Source organism: Centruroides sculpturatus, unplaced genomic scaffold (assembly GCF_000671375.1).
Source record: "Centruroides sculpturatus isolate CEXI.00-Female unplaced genomic scaffold, Cexi_2.0 scaffold76, whole genome shotgun sequence".
NCBI lineage: Eukaryota > Metazoa > Arthropoda > Arachnida > Scorpiones > Buthidae > Centruroides > Centruroides sculpturatus.
The window spans coordinates 747,292-760,093 of NW_019384451.1; the positions used below are offsets into that span (position 1 = coordinate 747,292).

At 37.6% G+C, this 12,802-nt stretch overlaps 1 protein-coding gene across 1 annotated transcript in view; it reads right to left on the bottom strand.

Annotated features, from left to right (window-relative positions):
* Positions 1-3,579: 3,579 nt before the first annotated feature.
* Positions 3,580-12,802, bottom strand: part of LOC111620560 (mini-chromosome maintenance complex-binding protein-like) — a 59,714-nt gene continuing 50,491 nt past the window's right edge. Inside the window, exon 10 of the mRNA XM_023362499.1 lies at positions 3,580-4,603. Within this exon, the coding sequence (XP_023218267.1) occupies positions 4,504-4,603 (100 nt within the window). The 3' untranslated portion in view covers positions 3,580-4,503. The remainder of the gene's footprint in view (positions 4,604-12,802) is intronic.

Here is a 12,802-nt window from a genome sequence, read left to right on the forward strand (position 1 = left end):
TCGAAGACACGAACCCCACGAAATTATTAATATTAAACAGAATTTATCATTGCGGTACGATATATATGAATAATGATTAATAATTTGTAAGGAACAGCTACGTAATGATCATTTGTTACTAATGTAAAAAATTCGTTGTAAAAAGAAGCATCTTAACGAAAGGTTAACGTCGCTCACCAAAATGGTCTAACTTAGGTATTTGTAAGCGAACAATAGGAATTATTGGTATATACCGTATCTTAATAAATACACTCTTACTTACGTAAATTAGAGCGGAGGACAATCGGTTCAAAATTCAATTCTAATTCTTCATCCGCTAAGCGATTGCACCAATACTAACTCTACCGCATATTTATTGCAAGCGGAGACTAAGAAAACAAACCGAAAGGAGAAAAATAAAGGTAGAACACAATCATTATCTATCGAAACTAAAATCTGCGGTCGTTAAAATGATTTAATTTTATTTTGCCGGCAAAATAACTTTACGGTACTCGCGCAAAAGTTTATCTAATCGTCCGTCGATAATTAGTAATGTGATTTATCGAAATGAAATGCTTTCTCGTATCGATATTCGGTTTATCCGTATTGAAATTTTTCGGTTAATTCCGGAGAACCCGCAGCCGATACTATTTGTAGCGAGTTTCGTGGAATTCTCGTCACTCTACACTTACTAAAAGAATGGTACGTGAATTTTGGTCGGGTGTCAGAAGGGTGACGTAACTCGCAAGTTTCGTATAAACGCTTCACTTTCTCTGCCGCTCTCGAATGGCTTAGACGTAGAAATAAACTCTCTTTTCGCTAATATTCGTTCGCGGTCTTCCAACAGAACCGCGCAGATTTCCCGGATGACAAATAATGTCGGCACGTTCCTTTGTTCTCGACTGAACTAGCGTTACACTCAATTACGCGACGAGCTTTTTGCCTTTTTATAATACTTCAAATATAAAAAGTTTTTTAATAAAATATGATAACAGATGGCGCCAGCGAATTTTTCGATGACCCGAAAATAAAGCGAGAGGCGACCCCTATTGGAAACCGCGGCAAATGTTGCCGTCTTAAATAACGCGTTAGTATTTAAAAAGGCAGGCGACTCGTTAATTTGGAATTTTTACCGTAATTTTTCGAAAGAAAAAATTAACGCCAAAGCCCAATGGGAAAAACATTAATTAAACGATAATTACGCGTTGGAATTATAGGAAAACACTTTTATAACGGGAGTAAATTAAACCGGGTTTGATAAATCCGGTAACGGCGTGGCGCCATCTGGTAACGACGGGAGGAAAAGGCCGCTAGGAGCGCCACTTTCGTCGGAGGCGCGGTTAAGTCGAGCGGCGGAAGCGGCGCGACGGCAGTCGACGGCGCAAATGGGGACGAAAGCGAACGTCGGACGCGTTGACAGATTCTTAGATGAGTAACTATTAATTTACAAAACAGTCTCTATAATATAATTTATCACTTTATGAGATATTAATCCGCATTTAACTACAGACGCGAAGAAATCGAGTCGGATAACCGGGAGAGTGACGACGGCGGCGGCGGCCGCACGGTTAATGCCAAAGGCGGCGGAGCAGCGGCGTGGACGGCCAGCGACGACGGAAGTAACCGGCGAGTCCCGAAATGCGGAAGGTGCAGGAACCACGGCCTAAGAAACGCTTACAAGGGCCACAAGCGCTACTGCCGCTACCGCTCTTGCCAGTGCTGTCGCTGCATGATTCTGTCGGAGAAGAAGACCGTTCTGGCCAAACAGGTGGCCGCCAAGAGGGCCCAAGTCCGAGACCAGCCCGCCGCTCCAGAACAGCCCACGCCCGTAAACCGCCCCTTAACGCCCGTCTTGGACGCCCCCGAAAGCGCTTCCACTTCCCGACTCAGCTTCAACCCGGTGCTCAACGGTAATTACCACTTTTTCTTATATTTACTATTATCTCTACTGTCAAATACTACTTCCGCCTCTTATTCGCTACCGCCGAACCGTTTATATCGCTCGAGTATTCTATATTTTTAAGAGAAGCGAACTCTAGCGAATTAATAGAGAGGTTGAGGCGCACGTTTTAAACGTGTAAACGTGTACGTGTGACGTTCGGCGCCGCTTTCCCGTAAGCCTAAAAGTTTGACAATGGTGTTTGGATAGTCGGTGGAATTACGCTCGACATTCCAAACACCATCGTCAAACTTTTAGGCTTACGGGAAAGCGGCGCCGAACGTCACACGTACACGTTTACACATTTAAAATGTGCGCCTCAACCTCTCTAGTATCTGTAAATCGAACCAGACTTCAGTCTGTAATATATTAATTTACAATAATGATATAATACTGTATTTTATATAATTCAAAATATCAGTTTTTACCTTTCCTTGACAGAAAGTTTATAGTAGAAATGTATCTTTTTAGGTTTCAGCAAAATATTCAATGTAACTAATGGAATCTAACAGTTTTGCAGATACGATTTGTTGAGAGAACTTGAATGTTGTCTTCAAATGAGTGTTAGACGGTATGTACTGTATAAGTAACCGAAATTTCATTGAAATCCGATAACAAGGATCACTTTGGATAGAATGAAAATTAAAATTCGAAAAGGAAAAGTTGAAAGTAACATGAATTATTGTCGGAGGACCGTGAAAACGACTTGGAGAAAACTCGAGTTAAGAATATTCAAGTTGGAGACGTTAAATTCCTACGCTATTCCATTGATACTTATCAANCTTTATAGTAGAAATGTATCTTTTTAGGTTTGGACCTCTCCAATTGTAAAAACGATGAGCCAGACAATGATAAATCACAATGCTACGAACATTTTGTAAAACTTTAATTGCAACGCCAGATTTGTTTCCCAGCATTACAGTAAAACATTCTTAACTCGAAACTCAAAGGAGTAAGAAAAAACTTCGAGTTAACAGATGATTCAAATTTGAAAACAATAGAGTGAAAAATGTCGATTCTGAATAGATTTGTATTTTTACTTCTCTTGAATTAAATAAAGAATCTTTGATTGTTATTTTTTTTTTGTTTTAAACAGCCTGTGTAACACCTTTCAGCAAAATATTCAATGTAACTAATGGAATCTAACAGTTTTGCAGATACGATTTGTTGAGAGAATTGGAATGTTGTCTGCTAATGAGTGTTAGACGGTATGTACTGTATAGGTAACTGAAATTTCATGGAAATCCGATAACAAGGACCACTTTGGATAGAATGAAAATTAAAATTCGAAAAGGAAAAGTTGAAAGTAACATGAATTATTGTCGGAGGACCGTGAAAACGACTTGGAGAAAACTCGAGTTAAGAATATTCAAGTTGGAGACGTTAAATTCCTACGCTATTCCATTGATACTTATCAAGTGCTTCATTTTCTTCGAGTTAAAGAAATACTCGAGTTACAAACATTAAGTTTTACTGTAGTTGTCAGAAAATTAATATCTATGTACTAATAAAATACTAATTGTAGTAGCGGTTATTCAGTGATAGTGTTTTCAAGTTCCAAAAGAGCTAGAAAAGTCATAAATGATACAGCAAGCTCAATTTGTAGATAAATAACAAACACGTTTTTGGACAATGTTGACTTATAAATTTTAGAAATTTTACAGTTTTTCCTATTGTTTTTGAAAACATTTCTAATTTTAATTCTTTTGAAATGTGTTCGACTCTCTAACCCCCCCCCGAAAATCTAGAATGCAACGATAATCTTAGATCAACGCTACTTTTGGTCTGCAGCTCTATTAATATAATCAAAAGACTTATACAACTCAGAATCGGATAATTAATTACTTCACATTTTTTTGCAACTTTTGTAATAATTTCTTCACATTACTTCACAACGAAATTATTCACATTAATTCACAACGAAATTATTACAAGCAACTTTTGTAATAATTTCGTTATAAATATTCTGTTGATTTTTTAAAGTAAAATTTAAAAATTATTTATATATCATAATAATAAAGTTTTGACAGCCGGATGGCCAAGAGGATATGATGTAAGCCTACTGCTCTGGGGTACCTGGGACTGATCCTGACAAGTCAAAACCCCAGGAATTTTTCAGGCAATGCGCCGTCTGGATGTATCAAGCCCATTCTCAACATCCACCCTTCCCTGTTCTAAGTCTGGCTGAACTCATAATGGGTTTGCCAAATTGTTTATCATATTAAGGGATATATTTTTCAAGAGAGGAAAACGTGTTTGTATCTGTAAAATATGTAAAATTTATAAATAATTTTAACACTTCATGGCATAACAGTGTTTCTTTGCATAAAAATGTAGCATAAAAACAGACTCCCTTTAGAGCCCATAGAGTCCCTAAGAAGGTCTTTGTCATGCCCATTATAAATTCGGCCAGGTTTACAAAGATAACTAGTTACAATTACTATCCTGGTTACATCTTAAACATATCAATTCTTTAATGTGAGTTTAAAATATAATATACATAAAAAATCAATATAATAAAATTTCAGAATGTACAAAATATTTAGGACAATTTAAACTGAATATATCATCATACAATATCTTGTTTAAGACTGCATACGACTTTTACGTTCAATTTCCATCGCCTTTACAGTCTCCCAATTTTCTTTACTTAAGCATTTTTCTCCACAACTTAATGATTGAAATCTGTAAAAAAATAAAATTATAAATTAAATTGCAATAATGTGAGAAAAAAGTAAATGGATTATTTAACTATCTACAACTCACAAACTTATCAATTAGAAAATGTCATTCAATTTTATCTGTTATAAACTCATAAAATTTTGAAAAAATTTTTTTCAAACAAAACAATACATTAAAAGTGTCGTCTTGTCCTTTCTCACACTGTAAAGTACTATATTTTACCTTCTCGCTCTACAACAATTCTTGATACGACCGTGTACTGGAAACAGCTGTTACCTGACAGGTACTTTACATGGGTTCGCGTATATTTTTGCCAGGCCTGGACTTTTTGCGTGCACCGGAGTTAATTAAGGACCAAGTTAGTCAAAAAACCGATAAAAACTGTTTAATAAAGTTCTAGAAATAACTATGTACAATATTTACAACAAATCAACAAATTTATTCAATTAAAAATCAATCAACAGTCAACCCGACAAAACTTTATCTAATTCTAACTTAAAACTATTCCCCTTGGAATTCCGACAAAATCAAACCTTAAACTTAGGTACAAAATTTCTTATAACTACAGAACCTAACCGTCACCTCAATTATACTAGGAACCTTTTTCTCAACTCAAGACTTTGTCTATCCTCGATCCACAAATCGAATACTTCAATCACCTTGGACTATTTTCCTATTGGACACCTTTCATTCACTGATACTAAGCACATCAACGCTTGTTATCCGCAAGAGTTCACCCTCCTGTCTTCACTGGAGGTACGCTTTTTATAGTGTGAGGTGATGTCACAATTTCTAAGTGAGACACTCCCCTCATTTACATACTTACATGTAACATTAACTTTTCTCTTGTTTATCTGGTAGCTTAATTCCCGACACTATGTTGTTAACCTTTTACATTATTCTGTTTAACAATTATGTGAGATCCAAAAGGCCCTGGGTCTAATTTGTTGAATTTTTATTAATATGTTTAAAATATCGACAAAATATTACTTCATTTTGTGTGAAAAAACTAGTGTTTTAGACATGGGAAAAATAGATGACAAATGTCATTTCCTTTCATTCGAAGAGAACATCCTCTGTTTTTCCCGTATCTGGTTAAAAATCTCGCTCAGATGGGAAATGGTTACCCCTCATTCATCCCCCTCTCATCCGTTCTCACGAAAGAGTTACTGGACGATGATTGGACGAAATTTTGAAATAAAAGGGGATTTTAGTCNTCGGGCAACACCCGGACAAAATCCAACGAACTTTCGCGCCTTTTTTTTTCTGACGTTGCCAGCCACTCTTGTTGGCAAGTGTTGCCAGACAGAGTTCGTGATCTTGGCAAGTGTTGCCAGTCAGTGTTCAGGATCTCTGGCGCTGGCGGCCACAAGATTTAAGTGTAATACACTTGAAGAAAACCCCACGTGGCCGTTGGTGAGGCGCGAATTAGTGTTCAGGGGTTTTCACTTGTTTATTAGTGAGCATTTAAAATTTATTAATTTTACGTTTTACAATAAAAACTAATGCTGAAGTACTATGTATGATTTCGGCTACGAGTCACTATTTCAATTATCAAAACACAAAAATTATTCCATAAAAAACTAGTGAAACCAGGTTGAAAAAGTAAAGTCCAGCAAAAGCATGTAAATAAAGGAAACTTTTGAAAAGTTGTGGCATAATAATACTGGAAGCGGATTTGACAGTAAGACTCAACATGTGAATAAAGTGCACATTACACAGACTACAAATACAAGAAGTTTTGAGCTCAAAGCCTTTTTCTGTGATGATGCTTATTTTTCCCATTTATTAACATGGTGACATTGCTTCATCCAAAATTTCTTGTATTTGTAGTCTGTGTAATGTGCACTTTATTCACACATTGAGTCTTTCTGTCAAATCTGCTTCCAGTATTCTTATGCCACGACTTTCAGAAGTTTCCTTTATTTAGATCTGCGGTTCTCAAACTAGGATCCCCGGTCTCCGGGAAACCGTGAAGGAGTCACTTAAATGAAATTTTGTGCTATTTGCGATTGTTGCCACTGGTTGCTGTCCCGTGGAGGAATCCAATTTAGTTCCTCTGAGACTTGGTATAGTGATTTAGGCATACTGCTTCTTGAATCCAGTAGCGTGTGCGTCGTAGGTTTAGGCCTACTGTTTCCAGAAATCTTTCACATATTGTGAAGCGTCAACAATCTGAGACGTTTCAGTTACTATCTATCTCTCAGATTTTCAACAGCCGGCGTGTCAGACGCCCGGATGGCCTAGCGGTCAAGACGGCAACCTACTGCTCTGGAGGACCCGGGAATCTGGAATCCTCGGGAATTTTTTGCAGATGGTCCGATCGGATACATCGGCCCCGTCCCTTACCACCCGGCCGCCCCATTGTGGGCCTGGCCAAACCCATGAGCTTGCTAAAAAGAGGTCATCTTAGTTTCCACAGGGTGAAAAGAATTAAATATAAAAAAAAACTGGGCGGAAAGAGTTAAAAAAGCCGACGTGTAAATTCTTAAAAACTAAGAGCTAAACTTAGAGCTAATCAGAAAATCTGGTTTGTTATCTGACTCTCGTTTGTTTTCTGAGTTATGCAAAGAAAGTGGTTTCAAATTTGAAACACTCTTGTTGCACTCCCACGTGAGGTGACTTTCCAAAAGAAAAGTTTTGAAGAGAGTTTTCATACTACTTGAAGAAATGCAATAATTTTACGCTAAACCAGACATAAACGCAAAATTCTCTAATGTCCGTTTTCTTTGTCCCGTCATTTTTGGTAGACATATTTGAATCCGTGAATTCCATCAATCTGGTACTGCAAGGAAAAGAGATCTCAGTGCTCCATTGTCATGAAAAATTGACAGCTTTCAAAATAAAGCTCGAACTATGGCATGCAACCAGTTTAGCTGTGGAAATGGGGCAAAGTTAATAAAGAACTTTGCCCCATTTCCATAGCTAAACACATATATTGATGAAAATGAGCTTAACGTCGTTGACGATATCCTTGAGGTGATGAAGCAACGTGTATCAATTCTTAGCGAAGAACTTTCTCATTATTTTCCTGACCTACAAGAATTTAAAAAATACTATCGATTTATCAACAACCTGTAGGTACTTCTCCATTAGTGATCTATCTTCGGAGGACAATTTAATTCAAGAATAGTTTACTGATTTGATAAGTCCGTAAAATGTGTCCGCTCTAGTGATTTTTGGATTAAAATGACAATCCTATCCTGATGTTGCAAAGATGGCTCTAAGAGTGATGATGCTATTCGCAAGCACCTATGAGTGTGAGACGGATTTTTCCACACTACTTGCTATTAGAACAAAATCCCGAAACAGATTAGACGTGACAAATGACATAAGAGTTGCAATGGCGAAAATAAAACCAAACCTATAACTGGTTCAGGCAAAGATCTGATAGATCAGTAATTCCCAAAGTGGGCGCTACCGCTTCTTTGAGGACGGTAGAAGATTCAAGAAGAAGCAGGAAACTAAGGGAAACAGAGGGACAAAAATTCATTTTGAGCAAAAAATATATACTGTATATAAGAAATACGTGGAGCAAAAGAGGACAGTAGTCTGAAAATTTTGGGAAACACTGTAATAGACAATGAATTAACTAATATGAATGAGAATCGAAAAGAATCTTCTACTCGAAGTACTTATAGAAATTTATGAGGAGCAGAATCGAATTCAGATTTTTCTTTTGTAATATTTTCAAATCTTGAGGTCAGGCTTCACTCTTTCCTCTCCATGGGACTCTAATGGGGCATATTTTCGTATCCGTCGTGAGTTCGGCCAAGACCATGATGGAAACGACCGAGTGGTATGGATTGAGGCCCCGACATACTAACAGCTCATGAAAAAATCCCGGAGTTGCCCGGATTCGTTCTCGGGTCACATAACGCATATATTGTTTAAAATATGCTTATGGAATCTGGGATGTTTCCCATAATTCTTCGGTAGAATAATCAAAAGTAATTATAGTTCGAAATAATAATAATAATAGTAATTATAGTTCGAAATAATAATAATTATAGTAATGAACGTTTAATGAAAATTTACCTTGAACAGTATCTTTGTTTTTATTAAACATAGTTCCGAAAGGAAAAACATATTTTGGTGACTTTGCATCTTTCTGTTGTTTTCCATTCTACATAAATTTAATTAATAAAACCAGTTTATTCTTAATAAAGTCAAGTGGTTATGCATAAACAGAGCCATAAGGAAGACCAGAAAGTTAGTATATTCTATTAATAACTTAAAAAAACTAATAGACATCGAGAATTCTCTATTCCAAAGAAATCCCCGGATCTTAAAGATAGAAAATGCTAAAATTATCAACATGCAGGATAGACTTAGATCCAACATTACAACAAAAAACGGTTAATCTTTACTTATGTGGACTGTCATGGCCGCAGCACTTCAGGAATCTCCACAGCAAGCTTCTTTCGAATTTCAATGCATTTTAATTACACATTTGATGCGCGTTCGTCGATTAGCTTTTTATTCTACATCGTCTAGTAATTTTTGGTTTGATCATCGCAGGCAAGTGCAGAGCGCCTGTCTTTCCATATCCGTTAAACGGAACTGGCTGTACTGGTTGTTTTTTTTTCTTTTTTTACCTTTTATTATTATTGAATTTTACTTATTAATGACTTAATTCTTCCTCGATGTTGATATATAAAAGGTACCTCCCTTCTCTCTGGAGGAGTGTCCGTTACGATCGGATAACGAACCCGATTATTCTCTCTATAGGTTCGAGAGTAACGAGGGGGGTCAGCCGGGTCCCTGAAGGGCTCCCTTCTAAGTTTCCTCTAATTTACTTTATTAATTCGTCCATATCCCGGTCGGTTAGATGTATTTGTTCGCATTCGGGCATTTCCTCGGCCTCTAGGTATATTAGATACATTCCCCGTGTTATATCGAGGGGCATATATAGATTCTTGTTGATCTGTATTCGCGAACCTCGCTTATTTTTGACTCTCGGGACCCTCGGGAGTCGTCGCCCAGTCTTCCCCGAGACAGATATTGTGGTCGTGAATCTTGATAATTTCTAGGACGCCAAAATGTTGAAGGTCTACGTCGCGGAATTCCTCGACCACGTTCTGAAGTTCCCAATTGTGTTATTTGTTCTTGGATTTTTTGCTAAGGTTGCTTCTAATTGATTTTGGTCTATAACACTAGCTTCTTCCTTATTATCATTGGGATTGTTTATAGTTCGGACTATCCCTCGGGATCTTCCTGTAAACTTCTCGATAGTTTCTTCGCTGATAGCAACGCGTACTGCCTTATCAAATGTGTCCGGTTCCCTCGACATTACCGGTCTTTTTAAGCGATCATTTAGCCCGCTAAGAAATTGTACCCTCAATCGTTCATCTGCTTCTTTTTGTTGACATCGTTTTATGATTGCTGCTTCTCCAGGGTCCTCACTTTTGTGTTCTATAACAGTTTCGGAGGCTAAAGTTTGCAAGCGCACGGCGTATGTTTGAACGTCTTCATCACGTGCTTGCACACAAGCGTGAAATTTCTGAAACCTTAAGGAGTATGGAATCCTCTCGAATCGCTTTATCATAAGTTTCTTAAATTCATCGTATGTGTCCGCTGCTTTCATTTTTTTCATCCTTCCATGCGTAATCTCGGGCTATCCCCGTTAATTTTAGTTTCGCTACGCTTAAGCATTGGCCTTTAGTCCAATTAGTCAGTTTAGCTATCTCATCTATGGCTGCTAGATAATCTGTAACCTTAAGTCCATCTGTTTCTCCAGCAAAGGAGGGGTATCAAAGGAACAAGGGCCCCTAATCCTCCTAGTCCGCCCCCCGCGGAACTTCCGGCTGTCTCTCCACGCGCTTGTCCTTCTGCTCCGCGCGATGGTCCTTCTTCCGGGGTTTCCATCTTTTCCCCTATTTAGTTATTTTATAAGTAAATCGGATCCCGCTCTGACACCACTGTGACCGAAGGGTCGGCACCTCTTTGGTGCCCTGTCAGGATGACACCACCGCGTCTCAGCGGACACGGAAGCCGCGTTATTTAGGTCACGCGAGCGGTCGCGTAACAGAGCAATCAGAGTCGAGATAGAAGGAGAGACAGCGCACCGGAAGTGATTTACTCAGAGACATTTTAACGTAACAACTGTTTAATGGTTAACGATAAGCTATTCATTCGGGCTGCTGTTAGATACATTTCTACGATAGGTATTAGATATTAGGATATTACGTTTTGTTTTTCCGATTTGAGAGAGAGAGTTTACATAGGTTGCGCGTGTCGATAAATACCTTGTATGAAATCCCAAAACTGCCTCACTTTGTTGTCTGTTTTTCATGTTGGATTGTTGAAACGGAGATATTAGGTAAAAAGGTGCTGAGAAAGCGTCGTTATTAGTGATGTGCCGGATATCCGTATCCGCGGATATCCGAGGGGGAAAAAAAAATCCGTATCCGTATCCGTATCCGTTACTTTTTAGCGGATCTTTTATCTTAATGAATTTCATTACTTATATGAAATTTTAAAGATAGGTAGCATAGCACATTCGTCATTTACTATCGTAAAATATTTCCATATTACATTACTAAACTTTTTTGTCGACATTGTTTTTATTTTAATTTAACTCAACACTCTCCAAAAACACAAACGTAATCTACGCTATCTCGTGTCACACTAGCCACAAACCAGTGTTTCCCAACGTGGGGTCCACGCCCCACAAGGGGCAATTGGATTGCTAAGGAGGGCAATTCGAAAATGGACTTTCCAGAGTTTAAGTTAACCGTATAGCCGCTGTATATGTTAGGGAGACATAAGAATTTTAGAAAGGCTTAGGTGGGGCATAGCACAAAAAAAATTGGGAAACACTGCACTAAACTATTGTGGCGGTACGCTATATTTATGTAAATATTAATTTTAGTTTAGTTTCGTTTCTTCTTTCTACTTTTAGTTCTATTGTTCTATTTTCTTCTAGAACTTTCTTATCTATTCCCTGTCCCTTGGGTAGGAAGAGCAGTTTTTAGAAATTTGAGGAGCAAAGGTGTAAACAGGAGCCGGAGAAAAAAGAGAAATGATGTAGCAGGTCATTTTTAAACCGGACTGCAGAGTGTACGGACGAGGTGTATTTTCAATGACCGGATAGTTCAAAAATAAGTTCAGAAAAAAGTTCCTGTTTTAAGGTCGTATTGACGACTGTGGAAGGAAAAATCTTAATTATTGAAGAAGAGAACTGGCCAGTTATAGGAAAAGGACGTGTTTTATCCCACCGAACAGTATGCATAAAGAAACAAGCCGAAAAAAGGGACAAAACCCCAGATATCCCTATTTCTATCTTATCTACCATTTTTTCTGTCTTCTTAATTCTATCCCTTTTTCTGCTATTAGTGTTAAGTTAGTATTTAAGGTTCCGGGTTATATTGTCGCGGTCGGGATCTGTATTGTACACGTGCTTTGGATACAGCGAACTATTATTATCGCTGTAATTTCGCATGCTACTGTTTGTACCGTGAAGTTGGAATCTCCCGAAATAGAATCTGTATAAAGACGCGAAATAGCTTAATTGGAAAATTATATCAACTTTTGTTACTTTATCCTGTCTTCCTTTGCGGTGAATTCTAATTTAGCACACTTTTACACTATAAACAAAAACACGCGCAGTGTAAGTTAAAACACGTCGCGTTAATAACGCGACGTGTTTAGCTCCCCGGTGTAAAAGTTCACAGTTATTGAATGAAAGTATAGCTAAGATGTGAAATGATATAAACACACGAAAAGTCCGAATTCGGATCCTCACATCTGCTATTGCAACATGATATCGGGAATGCTAGAAATCAAAACTATATTACAATACAGTTTGAAAAAAAATAATAGATTTTATATCGGATATCAAGTGTTAAAAGAAGAATGGCATTTTATGGATGTTTCTTCTAGTGATGATTTAATATTTAATAATGAATTAGGAGAAGCATTTGTTTTAGAAGAAAAAGGTAATTATCTTTTTTATATTTTACTAGCTGCAAGGACCCGCTTCGCTGGGTTATTATTTGTATGTAATAGTTTTTCTTTATATATAAAAGACTGTTTTTCTAAGTAATCTAGAATCTGGCTGCAAGGACCCGCTTCGCTGGGTTTTTATTTGTGGGCAAAAAGTAACGATAGTGAAGATTAAGATAATTACATTATAGTCAATCTTACCCGTTTTCACAGAATGCAAGAATTAGGTCCCCCGTTTCCAGACTAATTAGAGAA